This window comes from Diorhabda sublineata, chromosome 8, assembly GCF_026230105.1.
Source record: "Diorhabda sublineata isolate icDioSubl1.1 chromosome 8, icDioSubl1.1, whole genome shotgun sequence".
NCBI classification, from domain to species: domain Eukaryota; kingdom Metazoa; phylum Arthropoda; class Insecta; order Coleoptera; family Chrysomelidae; genus Diorhabda; species Diorhabda sublineata.
Genome location: NC_079481.1, coordinates 29,928,864 through 29,951,714, shown reverse-complemented (window position 1 = coordinate 29,951,714; position 22,851 = coordinate 29,928,864). Strand labels below are relative to the sequence as shown.

General features: G+C 30.4%; 3 protein-coding genes across 4 annotated transcripts; 2 read left to right on the top strand and 1 right to left on the bottom strand.

Annotated features, from left to right (window-relative positions):
* Window positions 1-198: 198 nt before the first annotated feature.
* LOC130447622 (carboxypeptidase D) lies at window positions 199-16,798 on the bottom strand. Its single transcript, XM_056784542.1, has 18 exons — window positions 16,196-16,798; window positions 15,785-15,887; window positions 14,482-14,611; window positions 14,247-14,416; window positions 12,180-12,489; window positions 11,972-12,063; window positions 10,077-10,310; window positions 9,652-9,843; window positions 8,629-8,714; window positions 8,374-8,571; window positions 8,077-8,319; window positions 7,825-8,016; window positions 3,246-3,922; window positions 2,363-2,625; window positions 1,984-2,313; window positions 1,649-1,924; window positions 886-1,047; window positions 199-830 (listed from the first exon to the last, which is right to left on the bottom strand). The coding sequence occupies exons 1-18, from the start codon at window positions 16,634-16,636 to the stop codon at window positions 700-702; spliced, it is 4,230 nt and encodes a 1,409-aa protein (XP_056640520.1). The 5' UTR covers window positions 16,637-16,798; the 3' UTR covers window positions 199-699.
* Window positions 269-17,859, top strand: LOC130447623 (vesicle transport protein GOT1B). Of its 2 annotated transcripts, none has more exons than XM_056784544.1 (6): window positions 269-412; window positions 17,006-17,108; window positions 17,162-17,253; window positions 17,338-17,516; window positions 17,574-17,655; window positions 17,757-17,859. In XM_056784544.1, the coding sequence occupies exons 2-6, from the start codon at window positions 17,084-17,086 to the stop codon at window positions 17,799-17,801; spliced, it is 423 nt and encodes a 140-aa protein (XP_056640522.1). In that variant the 5' UTR covers window positions 269-412; window positions 17,006-17,083; the 3' UTR covers window positions 17,802-17,859. The 2 variants fall into 2 exon arrangements, with proteins under 2 accessions (XP_056640522.1, XP_056640521.1); XM_056784543.1 differs by lacking the exon at window positions 269-412 and adding an exon at window positions 13,554-13,759.
* A 1,261-nt stretch (window positions 17,860-19,120) lies between these two features.
* LOC130447624 (uncharacterized) lies at window positions 19,121-20,487 on the top strand. Its single transcript, XM_056784545.1, has 4 exons — window positions 19,121-19,316; window positions 19,454-19,546; window positions 20,109-20,241; window positions 20,298-20,487. Exons 1-4 carry the CDS (start codon window positions 19,214-19,216, stop codon window positions 20,356-20,358), a joined length of 390 nt encoding a protein of 129 aa, XP_056640523.1. The 5' UTR covers window positions 19,121-19,213; the 3' UTR covers window positions 20,359-20,487.
* Window positions 20,488-22,851: the final 2,364 nt, after the last annotated feature.

Genomic DNA, 22,851 nt, shown 5'->3' with positions numbered 1-22,851 from the left:
ATAAAACTTCAGGTGTTATAATTTTTAAAATCTATTTGAAAAACAGTTATAAACATAAAAATTGTGAGTATTTTTTAATATACTCCATATTTGTTTTGATAAAATGTAGCTGTACACTTATTGTGTAAAAGTCATTTGACTAGTGTGAAGGAAGTGGTAATGACAATTATTTAAAATGCAAAATGAAGGACGTTCATATTGTTTATGTTATTTATTATTTATAAATTTAATAATATAACAAACATTTGATATAAAAAGATATAGATTAAATTAGATTTTGGCAAATTTTTAAGGAAGCGCAAAATACTGTAAAGTGAAAAGTTCGATACTATTACTGATATGAAGAAAATCAAATACAAAGTGTTTTTCTTATTACTTTAGTGATTTTTTCAAATATTTCTTTCTCATTTTGGTAAGTACCTCCAAAAAAATTTTATATTGAATATATATACATGAGAATCTGCCGTTAAATAAATAATAAATACGAAAGTAGTTCAAATGTACCAACACTTATTGTAGGTTATGTTTGATACTTAAAAAGTTTATATATCTTAAAATTAACGATTTTAACAAATTTAAAACTTAAATTACTATAAACAGTTGTAAAAATATATATGGTGTCAAAAATAAAAACGTTTTGGAATGTTATAAAATGAGATTATTTGGTGTTAAAATTTCTACTATTAAAATATAAATACATCATTTAACATCTGGTAAAAGAACGACTTCATCGTCGGAATCTATTTGATCTTCATTAGGTGAATAATGAACATTAGTATTTTCTTCATCACTATCATCTTCGTCATAGTAAGGTCGTAGTATTGGTTGCTCTAGAAAATAACTTTACTAATATCTAAAATATCGTAAAATTTCAGAAATACTTACTGAGAGGCGTTCTGAACAATTCTTTTTCTTTCGATTCATCTCTTATATCATATTTAAAATCTTCGTAGAAACTGTGTTGGGAGACCAAACCGTATTCGTTTCTTTTCTTACAAGCCTTATAACAGGCCAGACCCAAGCCCAATATACCAGCACAAACGAGACCTTCACAGAAAGCATATTAAGTTCAAAATAAGAGGTATTCAAATGTTATTGGTCGAGAAAAACATTTATTTGTAGGTACTAGCTTCCTGTCAATTGGAAAGTAGATCAAACTATGTTTTCACCATTTTACAAAGCAAAAACTTCTACGTTACTAGTTATATGTGTATATTAGGTAGTTTTTCTGAAAATCTGGTTTAAAAAATTGTTATTTTCAAACTGATAATTGGAATATTGAGCTCAAATTTTGAATGGATGTTCCAAAAGTATCTTTGTATGCTGGAAAAAATTAGGACTGCACTTGAGTATTGGAAATTCGAGGCTTCACAGGTATTCAAATTTTAATGAAAAACATAAGTTTGTTTAAAAAATCACTGAGAATGAAATCAGTGGAATATTGAGCTCAAATTTTAATTAGATGTTCCAAAAGGGTCTTTGTATGATGAAAAAAATCAGGACGTTGTTTAACGTCACGGTTTTCGAAATACAAGGCTTCAAAGTTATTCAAATATTAATGGTTGTTAAGAAAAATCACTGCGGCTGAAATAATTGAAATATGGAGCTGTAATTGGATCATTGTATTATAGAAAAAAAGTTATATTACCTGTTAGGAAGATAAAAGCCAGTCTCGGAATACCATAAAATGTGGAATCTACTTTCAATTTAACAATAACCACGGTGGGATAATTTCCAAAAGGTTTCACTTGAACTAATTTGACATTTGGATAAAATCCAAAAGCTTTATACTTAATTGTGTAATTCCCAGGTGGTAATGGGATACCATATTTGCCTGATTGGTCAGCAAATACCGTTAGATTTGTCTCCAATACGATAATTTTAGCTTCCGCTATTGGATGATTAAAACGATCTTGAACATAACCTACAAATCAATATTAATTTATATTACATCGAACAGATATATTTATTATTGATTTATACCTCGTATACCGGTCGTAATTTCTCCAACAAACGGCATTAGTAAACTGTTATCTTTTTGAATAAGTACATGTTCAGTTGTTTGTACTGTTTCACCCGTTTTCTCCAATACAACTTTCAACGCAACCATATTTTCTTCGTTAACAATTATTCGTGATGATTGCGATCGGTAACCGTGACAAGAAATTTTCAATTCGTAATTCCCTGGCGGTAACATCACTTTGAAACTAGCACTTTTTTTAGACACCTCGTAAATTTGAGCTATACCCGATATTTTCACCGAAGCGTTCCTCATCGGTTCTCCAAATATATCTTGCACAACACCCTTCACACCTACAACATAAAAAGCTTGATTTGTCATTGTAAAAATTATTTTTCTCACCTGTCAGGGAAGCTGATAGAACCCTCATTATTGGATCAAGGGTATCCCGCCATATATACGGTATGTTCCCCACATCCGGGTATTCACAACAACTCACTTTTGCCGTTAGCATAGGGATATTATAACCGTGGTATAAATATTCGGTTATTAATTTATCGGTGCCCGTTTTGGTCATTGAACAAGTCCTGGGGATCTTTATACCTTTCGTAAAAGATTCAGCGATATGTTTGTAGATTTGTACTTCGTCTTCCGAATGTGGATAACTAAAAACAAAAGTATTATTATGTTTATTGAGTCCAAGCTAGATATCGTCACGTTCACATCAGACTAAATCGGGTATATATAGTGGCTACTTAACAAAAATTTTGTTAAGGAAAGTGAATAATTCAAAATAATTAATAATATGTTTCTGATTCAATATATTTGAATATTTTTGATTGATGTTTGAGTATTAGGTACTGTCACGTTGCCATGGTACTAAATCGGGTATATATGGTGGCTACTGATCAATATTTTTAATATGGAAAGTGAATTGTTGAAAATAATTTTGAAAATTAATTAATAATATGTTTCCGATACAATATATTTGAATATTTTTGATTGATGTTTGAGTATTAGGTACTGTCACGTTGCCATGGTACTAAATCGGGTATATATGGTGGCTACTGATCAATATTTTTAATATGGAAAGTGAATTGTTGAAGATAATTTTGAAAATTAATTAATACTATGTTTCCGATACAATATATTTGAATATTTTTGATTGATGTTTGAGTATTAGGTACTGTCACGTTGCCATGGTACTAAATCGGGTATATATGGTGGCTATTAGTCGAAAAATTCGATAACGAAGAGGATATTAGTTAAAAAAAATGTTACTTACATAATTCCGTGGCTTCCTCCTTCGATGTTCAACACTAGATCCAAATTTTTTTCGACTAATAAATGTTTAAAAGCGTTGGCGACGCTCTTGGTATCCTCGTTGTTGGTAACTCTTCCGTTTAAATTGACAATCTGTTCTCCGACTTGTTTGAAATCGGCGGAAATTTCGTTACAAGAAAATTTGTCCGGTTTGGCGTTGCCCAGCGCCGTTTTCGGGTAATCCCCCCATATTTGTTCGAAAGATTTATCGATAACTGGAATAATGTGAATAACGGCGTTGGATAATATCTTGACGATTCTTATATCTCCTATTCGGTTACCCTCTAATAGATGGCGCGCTAGATAGACATCGATTTCTCTGCCGATCGGTTGGGTGGCGAATAAGTTGCCCATAACTGCGATGTGGAATTTATTTTCGTCGTCGTCTTCTTCGATTCTGTTGGTTATCTTTAAGGAATGTATCGCTATGGAAACGAGGTTGTCCCCTCCTTCGAAGGAAGCTACGTCTGGATATTTGTTTTCCATTTTAGTCAGGATGACGTTTATGTCTTGGTTGGTGTGATAGGTAGGTTTGTATTGATTTTCGGCTATGCCGAAATCGTAGGCGCTCGCCCAATGAAGGGGATCGTCTTTCATTAACGTCACGTTGTACTGGATGTATCCAGATTCCGGTACAACCTAAACACATTTTATACGAAATTTGACGCATTTTTGAAAAATCACTAAGGCTAAAATAATCGATATATTGAGCTCAACTCTTCAAGGGATGTTTACAAAGGGTATTTCTTTAAGGAAAAAAATCGGGACGTTGCATAGTGTCATTGTTTTCGAAATACAAGGCCTCAAAGTTGTTCGAGTATTAACGAAAAACATATCGTCGTTTAAAAAATCACTGGGGTTGTAATAATTGAAATAATGACCTAAAATTTTAAAGGGATGTTTACAAAGGGTATTTATATGAGGGAATAAATTAGGACGTTGCTTAGTGTCACTGTTTTCGATATACAAGGCCTCAAAGTTGTTCGAGTATTAACGAAAAACATATCGTCGTTTAAAAAATCATTGGGGTTGTAATTATTGAAATAATGACCTAAAATTTTAAAGAGATGTTCCCAAAGGATATTTCTAAGAGGAAATAAATCGGGATGTTGCTTAGTGTCACTGTTTTCGATATACAAGGCCTCAAAGTTGTTCGAGTATTAACGAAAAACATATCGTCGTTTAAAAAATCATTGGGGTTGTAATAATTGAAATAATGACCTAAAATTTTAAAGGGATGTTTACAAAGGGTATTTATATGAGGGAATAAATTAGGACGTTGCTTAGTGTCACTGTTTTCGATATACAAGGCCTCAAAGTTGTTCGAGTATTAACGAAAAACATATCGTCGTTTAAAAAATCATTGGGGTTGTAATTATTAAAATAATGACCTAAAATTTTAAAGGGATGTTTACAAAGGGTATTTATATGAGGGAATAAATTAGGACGTTGCTTAGTGTCACTGTTTTCGATATACAAGGCCTCAAAGTTGTTTAACTATTAACGAAAAACATATCGTCGTTTAAAAAATCATTGGGGTTGTAATTATTGAAATAATGACCTAAAATTTTAAAGGGATGTTTACAAAGGGTATTTATATGAGGGAATAAATTAGGACGTTGCTTAGTGTCATTGTTTTCGAAATACAAGGCCTCAAAGTTGTTCGAGTATTAACGAAAAACATATCGTCGTTTAAAAAATCACTGGGGTTGTAATAATTGAAATAATGACCTAAAATTTTAAAGGGATGTTTACAAAGGGTATTTATATGAGGGAATAAATTAGGACGTTGCTTAGTGTCACTGTTTTCGATATACAAGGCCTCAAAGTTGTTCGAGTATTAACGAAAAACATATCGTCGTTTAAAAAATCATTGGGGTTGTAATTATTGAAATAATGACCTAAAATTTTAAAGAGATGTTCCCAAAGGATATTTCTAAGAGGAAATAAATCGGGATGTTGCTTAGTGTCACTGTTTTCGATATACAAGGCCTCAAAGTTGTTCGAGTATTAACGAAAAACATATCGTCGTTTAAAAAATCATTGGGGTTGTAATAATTGAAATAATGACCTAAAATTTTAAAGGGATGTTTACAAAGGGTATTTATATGAGGGAATAAATTAGGACGTTGCTTAGTGTCACTGTTTTCGATATACAAGGCCTCAAAGTTTTTCGAGTATTAACGAAAAACATATCGTCGTTTAAAAAATCACTGGGGTTGTAATAATTGAAATAATGACCTAAAATTTTAAAGGGATGTTTACAAAGGGTATTTATATGAGGGAATAAATTAGGACGTTGCTTAGTGTCACTGTTTTCGATATACAAGGCCTCAAAGTTGTTTAACTATTAACGAAAAACATATCGTCGTTTAAAAAATCATTGGGGTTGTAATTATTGAAATAATGACCTAAAATTTTAAAGGGATGTTTACAAAGGGTATTTATATGAGGGAATAAATTAGGACGTTGCTTAGTGTCATTGTTTTCGAAATACAAGGCCTCAAAGTTGTTCGAGTATTAACGAAAAACATATCGTCGTTTAAAAAATCACTGGGGTTGTAATAATTGAAATAATGACCTAAAATTTTAAAGGGATGTTTACAAAGGGTATTTATATGAGGGAATAAATTAGGACGTTGCTTAGTGTCATTGTTTTCGAAATACAAGGCCTCAAAGTTGTTCGAGTATTAACGAAAAACATATCGTCGTTTAAAAAATCATTGGGGTTGTAATTATTGAAATAATGACCTAAAATTTTAAAGAGATGTTCCCAAAGGATATTTCTAAGAGGAAATAAATCGGGATGTTGCTTAGTGTCACTGTTTTCGATATACAAGGCCTCAAAGTTGTTCGAGTATTAACGAAAAACATATCGTCGTTTAAAAAATCATTGGGGTTGTAATAATTGAAATAATGACCTAAAATTTTAAAGGGATGTTTACAAAGGGTATTTATATGAGGGAATAAATTAGGACGTTGCTTAGTGTCACTGTTTTCGATATACAAGGCCTCAAAGTTGTTCAACTATTAACGAAAAACATATCGTCGTTTAAAAAATCACTGGGGTTGTAATTATTGAAATTCTGATCTAAAATTTTAAAGGGACGTTCCCAAAGGGTATTTCTAAGAGGAAATAAATCGGGACGTTGCTTAGTATCACAGTTTTGGAAATACAAGGCCTCAAAGTTGTTCAACTATTAACGAAAAACATATCCTCGTTTAAAAAATCACTGGGGTTGTAATAATTGAAATAATGACCTAAAATTTTAAAGGGATGTTTACAAAGGGTATTTCTAAGAAGAAATAAATCGGGACGTTGCTTAGTATCACAGTTTTCGAAATACAAGGCCTCAAAGTTGTTCAACTATTAACGAAAAACATATCGTCGTTTAAAAAATCACTGGGGTTGTAATTATTGAAATTCTGATCTAAAATTTTAAAGGGACGTTCCCAAGGGGTATTTCTAAGAGGAAATAAATCGGGACGTTGCTTAGTATCACAGTTTTCGAAATACAAGGCCTCAAAGTTGTTCAACTATTAACGAAAAACATATCGTCGTTTAAAAAATCACTGGGGTTGTAATTATTGAAATTCTGATCTAAAATTTTAAAGGGACGTTCCCAAAGGGTATTTCTAAGAGGAAATAAATCGGGACGTTGCTTAGTATCACAGTTTTCGAAATACAAGGCCTCAAAGTTGTTCAACTATTAACGAAAAACATATCCTCGTTTAAAAAATCACTGGGGTTGTAATAATTGAAATAATGACCTAAAATTTTAAAGAGATGTTCCTAAAGGATATTTCTAAGAGGAAATAAATCGGGATGTTGCTTAGTGTCACTGTTTTCGATATACAAGGCCTCAAAGTTGTTTAACTATTAACAAAAAACATATCGTCGTTTAAAAAATCACTGGGGTTGTAATTATTGAAATAATGACCTAAAATTTTAAAGGGATGTTTACAAAGGGTATTTCTAAGAGGAAATAAATCGGGACGTTGCTTAGTATCACAGTTTTCGAAATACAAGGCCTCAAAGTTGTTCAACTATTAACGAAAAACATATCGTCGTTTAAAAAATCACTGGGGTTGTAATTATTGAAATTCTGATCTAAAATTTTAAAGGGACGTTCCCAAGGGGTATTTCTAAGAGGAAATAAATCGGGACGTTGCTTAGTATCACAGTTTTCGAAATACAAGGCCTCAAAGTTGTTCAACTATTAACGAAAAACATATCGTCGTTTAAAAAATCACTGGGGTTGTAATTATTGAAATTCTGATCTAAAATTTTAAAGGGACGTTCCCAAAGGGTATTTCTAAGAGGAAATAAATCGGGACGTTGCTTAGTATCACAGTTTTCGAAATACAAGGCCTCAAATTTGTTCAACTATCAAGGAAAAATAGATCCTCGTTTAAAAAATCACTGGGGTCGTAATAATTGAAATATCAAGCTCAAATTTCAAATGGATACTCTTAAAGGATCATTATATGATGAAAAAAATCAGGACAATTCCTTGTGTCATGGTTTTTGAGATACTCACGATTTCAGAAGTGTAACTTTCGTATCCTCTAGCCGAAACAGTCAAATTATATTTTCCTGGTAACAATATCCTCCAATAGTCCCCAAATATGGAAGTTCTCACCACGTGATCTATATTTTCCACCATAATTTCCGCTCCAACAATCCAATGACCTATAGTGCTAGTGACAAAACCAGAAACCCCTTTGTGAACCTTCGATAAAAATAAAAATCCATTGAGAGAAAATAACGAGATACAGATCAAAGTACTAACTTGTTCGAGGTACGTTATTAAAGCTTCTCTATTATCCAACCAATATTCCGGTAAATCCCTCGATCTGGGATACTTGTAACAACCTATTTCCAACGTGATACTCATACAACCTGCCACTAGATAATTCCAATCTTGCATACCACCCGTAACTGAATACCATTTGGCACCGTTGGTGATACCACCTTGGAATATTTCGTTGGGGAACATCGGACACGCGACGCCGTCGTGCATAGTTCTGTGGGCCTACAAAAATATACTACTAACTCATAAAATGTATAAAACATCGATTGTACTTACGTTAGAATAAGTACGAGCTAAATATTTAAATAATTCATTGTCTGGTGATGGATTTTCAACTGTCTTATCGTCCGGGGTATCATCGTATGGATAATTCGCTACCAAAGCTCCATTATGAAGATTAGCAGATAATACAAAAGGCTCAGATAAAGTCCAATTCATAACAGCCAACGTTTCTGGTTGCGTTATTTTATTATACTACAATACTAAATGGTTAATTGAACATGTATTAGATTTAGGTTAACATTTTTTTACCTTATTTTCGCCGAATTGATCGGGAAAGTTTCGATTTAAATCGTAATCGTTAGCGTTGTTTCTACCTATCACGCTCGATTCATCACCTAAATATAAAGACAGTTTGATCGTAATAGAAAGCTGTAAGTTGTATTTTTTGGTTCAAAAACCCAACATTGACGACAAAAATAGGGACAGTATTTAAAATCTATTTCAGAATGTAATCTTAAAAAGTAATGGTAGCGTAAACCAACAATTTTAAGACATTTCTATGTATTTTGAGTTGTTTAATGTTAACAAAAAGTTTTTATACTAATCATCAGATGTCGAAGGAATATTTTATTTTGATTTTTAGCATTCAACCATTTTTTTTACATAAAAGTTCATCTAAATTATTTGTATTTTTGTAATTGAGAACTGCGGACAAACTATAACAACTAAGTTTATCCCTGACATTATTGCTAAGACATTTTACAACACAACACAAAATCATTTTCATATATTCCAATAGTTTCATACACCATAAAGTCGTTTAATAAAATTCCTTTGTTTACAGTAAACGCATCAAAAACAGCTGATTTTGACATTAACTTGACGTTATCTCAATCGATTTCGATGGACAGATTGAACCATAGAAATAGTTCACTTTAGCCCCTATAACATCATAGAAGTGCACATATTTGGTTAGGTTAGCACTGCGAACGCAAAATTTCAAGCTACGTATGAATCTGATGTCAGAACATGCTCGGAATATATACCACGAACAAAGCTAATATATCGAATGTTCAGACTGAAGATCTATGAACTACAGCTGACAATTGACATTTGACGTTACGCCTGTGAGAGGTTATTTTGTTTATAAATCGTATTACGAGTTTAAGTTTGTAAATTTGCGAATTAACGAGAAAATATTAATTATTTTTAACCTAAACGTTTTAATACTACATTCAAAGCCTAATGTCTTGTTTAATTTAAAATATAAGAACAAATGACACCCGGAAGAAGAACATACGGAATATATTGTATAAAATGAAAAGATCTTACCTTCCATCGACATCTCGTAACCGTCTGGGTTCATACTTGGTAAAATATGAATTCTTGTTGTATTAAGTAGATTTGTTATTCTTTCGTCAGTTCCATATCGTTCGCAAAGATATTTTATAAGATATAGTAACATTTCTTTTCCTACGACTTCGTTTCCATGCATGTTAGCTATATATTTTACTTCCGGTTTTCCTTTAAAAAATATACTTTCAAAGCATATTGACATTGATGAAATCCTTCAATTTTTTATTATGTATTTTTGTTGATATTTCGTCTTGATTTCAAGTTTTATACATATGACATGGCTTTTTTTATTTAAAAGGAATGTTTTGATCTAATTTTAGCCTCTATCAAAGTATATTTTACAAAAAGATTAAAATTAAGACGATTTATCAACGACAATATATTTGGTTCTCAATATTCACCTGCTACATGACGATCTGGTGTATTTCCAATAATGAAAACAACAAGATCTCTGTCTTGAACGGATTTTCCAATTGTGTGCATTTTGGTGATAGCCGGATAAGTTTTATGAAAAAATTCCATGAATTTGATCATGTCTTTGTAATGGTGATGTTGGAATAACAAATTGTCACTAATTACAAAACCATATTTGTCATAAGTGACGTTTTCCAAATTCTGTTGTGTTAAATAGTTATCTATATAAAGTAAAAATACAGGGTAATTAGAAAATCTTGATGAAATTTCAGTAAAATATGTGTAGAAATGGAAATTTGGCAACTGTGCGGCATGGGTCTTCAGTGTGGTCACATTTAATATTATCAAAATTAAGCCATTATGTCAGTTTCTTGTTTTATATTTGCATTTTACATCTAATTACCTATTAATCCATGTAAAATTACCATTAATTCGTATGTTAGTTGAATTGGATATGAAAATAATCAACTTCTGAGCAAACTGGAAAAAATTTGCAACGTGACAACGGTGTAAAATAATTCTTATTATAAAACCCCTTCAATTTTCTGATTTTTTTTTCATCATTTAACGGATTTAATTGTATTGTTAATGAATTGGTTAATATTGTTAAACTATGTGCATATAATTGTGCAAATGTGCCATTTTTTCATCTACCTAAAGTGCAAAAATTAAAAAAAAGGTGAATAACAGAAGAAGAAATAAAATACACATGTCTTCTTAAGAATTTTATTATTACTAAAAAGAAATGAGATTCACAATATCGGAATGTATATCAAAATATATAATATGTCATGGAATGCGTCTTTTTTTTGTATATATAAAGAAATATCAATACAAAATCTCACAAAATAATTTGTCTTTCCAACATATGTATTTTATTTAAACAAACATTGTTAGTAACAACAGTTTATACAGTGTCCAAAAAAAATTTTATTAACCTGTTGACGTTCGTTGAAATTAGGTTAAGTTGATAACCTTTTTCTTAGCTGTCAACGAGGAAAGAACTGTCACATAGATCAGAAAAAGAAGAAATAAGTATTTCGAAATAATGTTATGGAAAAGAAGAATGAAATGTTTGGAAATAATGTCATTGAATATTCATTGAAATTGGTGTGTTTGAGGTTATGTTTCGCACTACAAAGAAACAAAAACATTAAAAATCAAAGAAGTTTATTATAATTTTTTTGTTCTTATAGATAAAATGTGAAAATTGTCTGATGTATTAATTCAATTGAATAAAAGCCTGTACATACATGAAGCGTTAATTTTGAATCAACTTATTGCAATGTGTTATATATTTTTTGGACACTGTGTATATTGTTTCTGCAATAAATAAAATTAATTTTGCTAAAACAATTTATAATAAAACATAAATATTAATTATTATTTGTTAGCAAACATGAATTTATATCGAAAATCACCAGTAATTGTTATACAAGGGCTGTACAGAAAGTAACAGAGAATTCGGATAAAAGTACTTTCTGATCATCCCTTATAACAGAGGGTTAAAAATTACAAAAAACATAAACCGAATCGATTAAAAACAAACTACTGGATGCTAAATAGGCATATTTTTTCCTATTTCATTTAAATTATTTATAGTATTCGATCAACGAAAGCGAATAAGATAAAAACTTCAATAAATAATGAAAAAAAGATATTTTTGAAGAGAAATAGATAATTATTAGAGTATTTTTACGAATTTTTATATAAAAATAATCGTTACAATCAAAAATATCTTGTAGAAACATGGAATATATGGTTCTACGAAAGAAATAATGAAGCACCGGTTTGATGTTGAGAAAATTATTGTTTAAAATGATTTATTATTACTAATTCCAATACCAAACATCACCGTTATCGACGTTGTACCTAGAATTACCTGATGCAGCTTGTTGCAGCTTCAACGTAAAGTTTTGAACAGTCGTTTTCCCTTCTTCCACTATAACCTCTATCGGATCAGATTGTTGGTACCTGGAAGTCGTTTCCCTATTTAAAATTCCGAAGCTACACCGTTCTAATAGTGCGGGATAATAAAGGATATACCGGGAATAACAAAAAACAACATCAACGTTTAAATATTTGCTTACCCGTAAGCGACGGCGTACATTTTGTATCTACCCGGTAGTAACAATCTCCAATATTCTCCTCTATTCGAGGTGGTGACGTTATGGGGGATGCCTTCGGCGACGACGTCGGCGTCGAGTACCGCGTCTCCGTGTTCGTTTCGAACTAAACCTTTGACGCCCCAATGAACGGATTCCATAAAAGTTAAAAGTGATTCTTTGTTATTCGCCCATTCTTTGGGGAGCGTATTGGCGTAAGGGAATTTGCAACAACTCAATTCGAATGTAACCTCGAAACAATTCGAATGTACGTAATTGAAATCCTGCATACCGCCTATAAAAACAAAAATATTCCTATTATAACTAACTCATTTCATTTTTTTAACATAATTTGAAACAAACTTTTCATCCAAGAAGAAGAAATTTGTAATTTCATCGACTCTTTTAAGAAATATTTGTTTAACCTGCGTATTATACTAATTTTAATGTCAAAACGATTCAAGTCTTTATTACTGACGTTTAATAATAGTCATTCGGCGCCAAATTCGATCATTCTCACATCATAATTCTATTTTTAATTGCAGCGCACATTCTAACACTCCCCTGTATATAAAAAGCATGATAAAACGAACTGGTTGCCTGGTAACGCCAACATGGCGATACTAGTCCCGACCACTATCGCCGTTGTTAATAAAATTTGTTACATTTACGACATCGCTGGTATTTTAATAAAATTTGAATTGAAAAATAACAATTTTATTGCTTGTACGTATTTATTTGATAATATACGTAAATCACTGGTTTACACTACTTTTTGTATCAACACTCCACCGTATACAAAAATCATAATAAACAAACTACCACGGCTCCGTTGCCTAGAAACGCCAAGATGGTGGTCGCAGTCACGTCCGCTGCCGCTGTTAGTAAAAACATTGCCAACAGGACAGCACTCGTAGATATTTAAAATAAAATTAATCAAAAAATATAGATTTCATTGATTGTATGTATTTTCCTAATTAATTTATGTTACGTAAGCCACCAGGTTACACTAACATTACCGTCAAAATGAGAAAAATCTTCATTTAAGTTAGATTTGTGATATTCGTATTGAACACACCGTTACACTATAGCAACACTAACTACATTGTCTAACGCGCGTATTCAGACACTAAAGGAAAAACTATCGAGATATCGATATTTTCAAGATCCGATGTATCAAAATATCAATACAATGTTGTATCAAAAACTGTCATCGCTAGAATCCAAAAAAAAGATAGAAACGAACGAAAAAAAAAATAAATGTATTGACTATGACTTTTGAGTCTTATGTTTTATTTACGTTGCGTAAATATGTGTATATAGCTGTTGTCCGTCATTTTTCGAATGATCTCGGTATTTGAATAACCTCAATCTCGTGACTTGTTTACTTTTTTCTAATTCGAAATTTGTGAATCATGTCGTCGTCCAGCAGTGGTTCTGTGTGAATTTTTTATTAAAAAAACCAATTAAGATAATGTTATTTGTAATATGTGTGGTGAAAATTATAAAACTAGTGGCAATACAACAAATTTACGATGCATTCTCATAGTTTAAAAGCACTGGTGGTAAGTCAATTAAGTATATGAGTATTTTAAAAATTTTTTAATTTAACCGATATATCGATATTTTTGTCCTTGAGATATCGATGTTAATAATGATATTTTGATATAAATTTAATAATTTTCGACGACTTTAAAGTAAACTAAGAACGTTGCCTAGTAACGCCAAGATGGCGATGATAGTCCCCTCCCACTTTTATTACTTTCCAGACAACACTCGTAATTTAAAAAGATTAAAAAATATAAATTTCACTGCTTATATGTTTTTGCAAGGTTAATATAGCAAAAGTTGATAATATTTATTTTATGCATTTGCGAGTACATTATTATAATCAAACTCCAATTAACGTTCGGCTAATAGCAAAAAAATCATTATTTGCACATTTATTACAACATTACATTGTCAAATCACAATAACTCATTTTATTATTCACCAGATGTGTTAATTTTAACGTTTTTATGATATAATATCGAAATAAATTTTTGTACTTACCGGTTACTTCGTACCAATAAGCACCATTGGTGATACCTTTATCAAAAGTATCATCTCTACATGCGTTCCCTTGTTTCATCACCGGATTTAAATGTGCGTAGTTTAAAGCTAATTTTCTAAAGATTTCATCGTCGGGCGATCGACTTTCCTTACAACAAGTTCTGCCAGAACTGGAACCACAAATAAAAATATACACGATTTTATCAATATTTCATTCCAACTTTATTGTTCTTACTTGGAATCATCGAAAGGATAACTGGCAACAACAGCTCCTCCGTGGAGGTTCCCTGATAGAACAAAAGGCCTAGAAATGATCCAGGTCATCATAGCTATAGTTTCCGGTTGTCTGCCAGACAAAATTGTGCCTTGTGAAGAAGAATCTGATTAAAATATGAAAAGTTCTGGTTTCTGCTTGGAATATTGTTATCGGTAACTGAAAAGTGGATTGTTTGGATAGTCGGTTGGGCTCTCCAGTACTTAGAAGACCAAAATATGTAGATTTCTCCCACAAAAGGTTCATTATCTCACTTCCCAAGGTTTTAGAACTGTTCCTTCGCCTTCCTATGCCTATTATCTTAAGGTGATTTTTGAAGGGGCAATGATCTTCCAGAAGATCAACCACCAGTTGAATGTCTTCAGGACATCATGAGAAGTTTCTCAGACTTCTTAGCTGATATGGTTCATAGTTCTTAGTGGGATTGTGAGCGGTCAAGGCAAGCTGTGAGGCTTATGTTTGGACACTCACAGATGACGTAGTCAGCAGTTTAAACTGATAAGGTACTGAATTATCTTAGAATTGGAGTAAAACTCCTGTTAGCTAGTGTTTTTAGAGTTTCTTTGCACTCCCACTCTTACTTTGACGTGTCTCAATAGCCTTTAGAATCTTCGTCGATTTAAAAATGCTCACTCCAGTTCCTTTCACCAGCTTTGAACCATTTGTTTACCATAGAAATGCATTTTGAACTTCATTGACCACTATTTGTGATAATTTGTATGAAACGTCTATTTATGTACTTTTGGTCCACTAGTTTGTAACTGTTTTTGAGTTTTATTGATTCTGTAAAGCTTTAGAAGACTTAACAGCTCCCTCGGCTAGATTAGCCTGTGGAACATGAAATGCCTCTCTTTTCACTATATAATGTGGAAGGAAGGCAGATTCAGCAGCGCCTCTAAGACCCAAACAGGTCAGCCTTTGAATTTTGTTGTTTTTTTCTGAGTTTGACAACTGTTATACCCAATGTACCATCTTAGGCTTAAGTTTCCATACCAACAAGCTTGATACAAGTCCAATTACAATAGTGGATCTAGATGTTTGTTCCAAGTAAATATTTTATCCAGGATACTTTATTTTATTGGAATTTATTAGTTAAAGGTAAATGTACGTATGGTTGCTTTTTGTTTGTTGTTAATAAATGTTAATAGTGTTGTTTTACCAGGGTTGATTGAAAGTTTAGTTTAAAAATAATTAAAAGTTATTAATGCTTAAATCTATGTAATATTTAATCATAATAAAGAGATTAACTACCAATAGCGCTCACCTACTCTTGAAGTATCAAACTGATCAGGAAAATCTCTATTTAAATCTACATGATTCTGATTTTCCCTTCCAACGTAATGATCTTTCGACTCACAACGTCCTTCCTAGAATAATATTTTATATAGGATCCCAAAATATGCAAAATTTTGTTAATATTTAATCAAAATATTAACAAATTAAAATTTTTATAACTGCTCTTCATTGTGATTGTCTATAATGGAAACTTCCTGTTGATAAATTGTAAATGAAAATAATAACGCAAGATAAATAGACATAAATAATTAATTGTATATAGGAGATAAATTTTATGTTATTTTGAAAATTTAACAACAATTCTATAATTATATGTACAATAACCCCAAGAAATTTGTTTGAAATAAATTTTTTTTATTATTAATCAATAAAAAATTACCTCTGAATTTTCATAACCGTCTGGATTCATAGAAGGCATTAAAAAAATATCAGTGGTATTGACCAATTTAGTAACTCTATCGTTGGTACCATAATTATGGATTAAATAAAGCGCCAAATAAATCATCAATTGTCTTCCGACTGTTTCGTCCCCGTGCATATTAGCTACATATTTAAACATGGGAGTTAACAACGTCCTGTTTTGTACATTTGAGTTAATTTCCAAAGCCCACAGGTCTCGATTTTTCACAGATTTTCCTACGGATCTTAATTTTACCAGTTCCGGGTGTTCAGTTTCCAATTTTCTAAATAAATTCGTAAGTTCATCGTAATCGTAATACTTTGGTTTTTCTAGGAATTTCTCATATTCGACACTTCTTATAGTTAATGTTTCACTTAAATTAAGTATCACACACGATAAAATTATTGCTTTCAGTAACATGTTGTTTATTGAGCAAAATTATTTACACTAATCGCTTCATCTAGTGTTTAACGAGTTTTTAATGACGTGTTCGTTGGTCGTATTTTCCCGTTTCTCTTGTTTTTAAAATTACAAATAAAAAAAAAATTGATGACATCTGTGTGTGACTACACTACTATCACTAAACAACCTTGACATTTGACGGTTGAAGGTTATTTACGACATTTCAATTCTATGTTTTTATAAAATTTATTTATCGATTAATATTATTAGTAGTGATCCTAATATTTATATAAATAATAAATGTTTTCATATCATACTAAAATTATATAATTAATATTTATTATTAAATATCAGGTCGTAATTATTGTTTTCTGTGATTCTTATTAGAAATGTCAATTATTGACTGACAGCAAGTATTGAGGTTATGTTATTTGTGCCAAGTTCCACATCAGTTGAAAAAACAAAATGTTTGAATTAACAGACACGCAAAGTAAATAACAAAAATAATTAAATTATTCAAATATTAAAAGTTTTTTTTTGTAGAAATCGGAGTTGGGCTATCCACGTTTGGTATTTTTTTTATTTTCCTAGGAATATTGCTCCTATTGGATAGAAGTTTATTAGCTTTAGGAAATGTATGTATAAGTATTTATGTGATTGTGTTTTGTACCACTACTAAAATCGTTATGGAACAAAAATAAAGTTGTGAAAAATTTTAGATATTATTTATCTCTGGATTGGTAGCTATAATAGGAAGACAAAGAACGTTTTTGTTCTTTTTTCAAAGGCATAAAGCAAAAAGGTCGTTAGCTTTTTTCGGGGGTATAATATTAGTATTATTAAAATGGCCCCTTGTTGGTATGTTGTTAGAACTATATGGTTTCTTTTTATTATTTAGGTAATATACTAATTAACTATCTAAATAGAGAAAAAAATTTTTATTTGTTTATTTCAGTGATTTTTTCCCTATTGCCATTAATTTTTTAAGAAGGATACCAATTTTGGGTACTTTATTAAATTTCCCTGGTATAAGTATGGTAAGTTTGTACTTGTACAGAATTAATTTCGTTTTATAGAGTTTGGAAATGATCAAATTTGTTTAAATAAAATGTTATTTTGAATAAATTATTTGTTTTAGGTTGTGGATAAGCTTACAGGGGATGCAAATCGAGTTCGAGTATGAACTCGAGAAAAAATATTGTATCGATATGTTATTTATTTTATCACATTTTTAATATAATTAATTTTTTTATAGACTTTTTTATTCATTCACCTAATTCTCAACAAGAAAAAACAATCATTTTGATTAAAAATTAACCAAACAATAAAATAAGTTGTTAATATACAGGTGGCTTTCAAAAATATGTGAAATGATATATTTAAATCAGTGGTGGAGGTACGTTGCAACATGACTTTTAGGGGCCCTTGTCTGCAGTTAACATTTTCCGTTATGTAAAAAACTTTTTCTAAAATAACTTAATACCTCTATAATGGGCATTTCCAACAATTAAATCTTAATAACATAGACAAAAAAATTCAATTGAGCAATTTTCTGCTGATTTATTTGCTATTTATTCGAAATAGTTTCTTTAAAAAATGGGGTATTGTTTGATAAACTTAAACCCAACAGTGTGAATTAATTTCCAAGAAAAAAAACACTTTTAAGAAACGTTTAAAGCTTACTTACAGACTGACTAGAAAAACTTTAAAAATACGCAATTTCAGCTGTATTAGTTCACTGAAATAGATCTAAAAACTACGTATGGATCTTAATATCACAATACAAAACTATTGCTACCGGAAAAAAAAACAAGAAAAGCCTACAAGGGTACCATACGAGTATATTGCTTACCCTACGGCCGTCATTTTGACGTAGATCAGGAGGACTAATCAGAACGAAACTAAACTCCGAATTTTCACGAAAATAAACGATGTTAGTATTTACAAGTTTTTTGTATTTGGTACAGAGCTCTGTAAAAGCAAGTCGATATTTCTTGACACTGGGAATTTACCAAAAAACGGTTTTTATACTGTCGTTTAGTATAATATTTTAGAAATAATGATAGCAAAAGTATAAAATATGTTAATTATTAGTAAATCCCACGAATTACTTTATTAAAACTGTAATTCGCATAAAAAGTACTATTTTGAGGTTATAAAAACGATGCCGCGTAATTTTTTATTTTATTTGTTAATGTAATGAAAGTAGTATGAAAAAAACTGACAAGTACAAGTGGCTTTCGGAAAATTAACCCAAAAAAATAGAAATCTAATCTTCAGAATACTGAATTTTGTACTGGTTAGTGCTGCTTTAAAAAAATTTTCATCATTTAAGATTGATATAAAGTAAAAAAAATCATTAGAAAATAAAATCTTTTATTCGAAACAAAGTATTGATCAAATTTGTGGCAGAATTTTATATCAAACAAAATATTTAATTTTAGATAACCTGTTTGGCCTTTAAACTGTATTATCTTCAATTTATGTATATCCAGTTCATGCAGATTTTAGTGTGGTTAACGTTCTAGTACAATAAAGTACGATAAACTACGCTTTAATTTTATTTTTTTGAAAATTTCGTATTAAGCTTTCTGTATGATTTTTTCAACCAGATTCGACGAAGAATTTTTAAATCTGGAGAAGTTTATGTCATTGAATATTAACTACAAAGAATATTTTGATTCGGAAATTTTATCACGTAAGTTTTAAATGTGAAATACGTTGGGGGATTTAATAAAACTTTGACTTTGTTTGCAACTATTTTATATTTCTCTTTTAATAGTAACAAAAATTTGTTTCAAAGAATTTGATCAAATAATATGTTATATATAACAGCTTGCAATTGCGAAGAAAACGCAGATATGGGTTCGGTACCTCAGGCAGCTTTCGCAGCTAAAAAAATGCGACAAAGGGAAGAACAAATCCAAGGTACTAATTTAATATAAATATTTACTTTTAAGTTTATTTTTTCGTATATATTACACATTATGTGATGTTGGTTGTATAGCTAGTGGCGCTCATTCATATGATAATTAATAGATCACAGATCACTTATATTAGACGGTTCAACTAATCTGATCTGGCCAAACTGACGCCGTCCGGGAATATAATAATATCGATTTCATAATATTATATTAACGACCCGAAATTAAATTATTATTTTATTATACTTTATACCGTTAGATTAAAATCAAAGCTATTTTCATAATTAGACACAGAATAATAATTATTGATTAAGAACCACCAATAAAAAACTTTGCATTCTTTTCGTATGGTAAACTCTGTGGTTTTTTTTATGATGCAGACCCACCTATGGTGCTTAATTGAAAATAAATAAATAATTTGTCCTTGAATCTTTAAGTTAACCGTAAATAATATGGGTTATTAATGAATCGGATGGATAGTTTGTATTAAAATAAAGTTGTCATAAGAATAGAAAATATCGTTATTTGTGACATATATTTGAAATAGTTTCATTTTCACGTTACAGCAATGCTGGATCCAGCTCAGTACAATAGTAAATTTATGAATAGCATTTGGGGACAGTACAATCGATATTCGGTACATAATATGAAAAAACTGATAGATGACAATATACCCCGGTACTTCGTTAACCCAGTCGAGTGAGTAGCTCGCGTCGAATAATGTAAATAATTATTATAGTTTATGATATTTTCAGGAAAGTATCGATGGAGAAAAGAATTTTCTCATCAGAGATTTCTACTACTATCAATATGTAGGTAACTGGGATTACAAGGGATGCTTAATATGTACCTACATTTTATATTAAAATAAATCTATATTTGTATATTTAAAAAAAAAATTATTGAAGTTAATATACGGGAAAACATTTTACGATTGTTTTATTGTAAAAAAAATCATCGTGTATAATTGAGGTGCTAGTAATTGTTGCACTATAAACTTGGCAACGTCAAATTTCATTAATTCCAGTACCGGCTTTAAAACGGGCAAACATAACCAAAGATTTATAGAAATAACGGCTGGGGACTAAAAACAATGTAAATATTTGTTCAAGTATAAAAAGCTTGTGGTTTCAAGGAGAATAAAAAAAAAACACTCAGTTGGTTTAGTTTTACTTTATTTTACGTTTTAAGAAAATTCAATTTAATTTCATAATCCTGCAAAAATCAAACTTATATATCAACAATTGTTTTGAAACATCCTGGTGGTATTCACTAAGTTAAGAGGAAAACAAATTGTTACTATAATTACTTAATCATTTTCTTAGAGCAGACGAAAATAATTTATTTAAATGTCTAGTTAATTAAGTCTAAATACAGACAAAAATTACCTACAACGTATCAGTCTACTTAAAGAAAAGAGAAAAGATCGTATTTTTAATTTTTAAATAGGAAAAATGCTTTAAATTAAAAAAATAACCAAAAAAAAACAAAACAATCTCTTCGAAACTGTTAATGTCTAGGTATAAATACATAAGAAATAGGATACATTGAAAAAACTGGAGAAAATCGTTTTATTATGTTAAGTTTCAAATGTTTCTTTTTGTTTACTTTAAGTAATACTTTGTTATAGATTTGTGATTCAGGTTATCACTAAATATCAACTGGAAATTTAAAAATAAACTCTTTCAATAACAGTTGATAACCAAATTTGTTATCATTCCCACTAATAACAATTTATTTTAAAAAAACTTACGTAATATTATTGTTTCTTCAGCATATTCCCTTCAGTTATTTCTGTGTGTGCGCCACTGTGTTATGCGCGCGCACCATCAACGCGCAGACGGAAGAATTACCATTAACCAAGGATTTCCACAACGAATAGGACGGTTCATTTAAACAAATCTGTCAAATTGTCTACTGACGTCACAAATTAGTTTGTAGAGAAATGTAAAATATTGATAAATAATGTGAACCTCATTTTACAAGGTGAATAAAATGTGAATAGTTTCTCAAATAATATGAGAAATTGATGTTGTCAACGTCACCAAGATGAGATTTGTTGTAATTTGTGATGTCACAAAATTGGATTGTGCGGGGTTAATGAAAATAGATCGTCCTCTGAATTTAACAGTCTTGGTAATTGAATTGTATTGTTTCAAATTCGATGTATAAACGCTCGACTATTTTTTAGTTCTTTAAATAACGTTGTTGAAAACGAATTATTCTACTTTTTTTTTGAAAATGAAAGTTTTATGAAAAATTGATTGTAAAAACGTTTAGGAATTTAATTTTTAAATCAACTGACATAAGAACGTTGTGTGGGATTTTTAGGTTAGGTTACCCCTAGTTAACTTCTCAAAGTTATTCAATTGCCTTTCATTTATGCATCATTGCAAAAAAAATTTTGATACTGTCAAATTTTGGACTCACCTATACGCCTCTACTTTGTGTTGATTATTATTTAGGACACTGTGTATCTGTTCATAAGTGTAGTTATAAGCTTTGTTCGCGGAACTGATTCCGAGCGAACGTGCACTTTCAAAATGTGGTTTTCGCGATAAACTCAGATCTCATTTTTTAGTAACTCAGTCCCGTGACGCGGAAATTATTAATTATCTTTCAGTTGTATCAGTTATTAGGTTTTTCTATTAAATAGGTTCGTAATCAAGCATGTGTATAACAACTTAGTTGGTTATCGATTTATTTGAAACGTGAACAGAGAATATCGATTCGATTTTAATAATATATCCATGTATCGATTTTATCCATAGATATGAAATGAACATAGTACACTACGGTGTTCTTCGAACGAACAAAAATCGATATTAGATCTTATGACAGGTTGACATTGACATTGACAAGAAGCTTTATTTATTATGAAGAAAAATTGATGAAGACCGTTAAAATTTTGAATTTATATTAAAAACCAGTAGATAAGTGGAAAAATCGGCATAAATACGAAAATTTTTTATTCTATATCATATAAAATAGAACAAAATATATGTAAGTACAGTTTATATTTACGAAAATTGTTTTTTAGTAAATAATGGAATAATAACTTTATGTATGTTTTCAATATATTTGAATTGGTAAAAACGATTTTACTCCAAAACAAAAACCGCATAATAGCATCATTACATTAATATCGCTTATAGCCTACCTACAATGTATATAAAAGGTAGTATTTTCAAGATTCTCACTCTAATATTTACATAAAAGAAAAAAGGGAAAAATAATATTTTTTTTTATATAAATACATTCACTAATTTTATAAAAACGGCCAGAATAGCTGCCTTACTATCAATAATA

Coding starts and splice junctions, on each gene's coding strand:
- LOC130447622 (XM_056784542.1), bottom strand. CDS start 16,636: ATGTTACTGAAAGCAATAATTTTATCGTGTGTGATACTTAATTTAAGT. Junction 8,572..8,628: donor ATCAATTCGGCGAAAATAAG/GTAAAAAAATGT, acceptor TTAGTATTGTAG/TATAATAAAATAACGCAACC. Junction 1,048..1,648: donor GGCTTTTATCTTCCTAACAG/GTAATATAACTT, acceptor CTTTCTGTGAAG/GTCTCGTTTGTGCTGGTATA.
- LOC130447623 (XM_056784544.1), top strand. CDS start 17,084: ATGTTTGAATTAACAGACACGCAAA. Junction 17,254..17,337: donor GTTTATTAGCTTTAGGAAAT/GTATGTATAAGT, acceptor GAAAAATTTTAG/ATATTATTTATCTCTGGATT. Junction 17,656..17,756: donor ATTTCCCTGGTATAAGTATG/GTAAGTTTGTAC, acceptor TATTTGTTTTAG/GTTGTGGATAAGCTTACAGG.
- LOC130447624 (XM_056784545.1), top strand. CDS start 19,214: ATGATTTTTTCAACCAGATTCGACGAAGAATTTTTAAATCTGGAGAAG. Junction 19,317..19,453: donor TGATTCGGAAATTTTATCAC/GTAAGTTTTAAA, acceptor TATATATAACAG/CTTGCAATTGCGAAGAAAAC. Junction 20,242..20,297: donor TACTTCGTTAACCCAGTCGA/GTGAGTAGCTCG, acceptor TGATATTTTCAG/GAAAGTATCGATGGAGAAAA.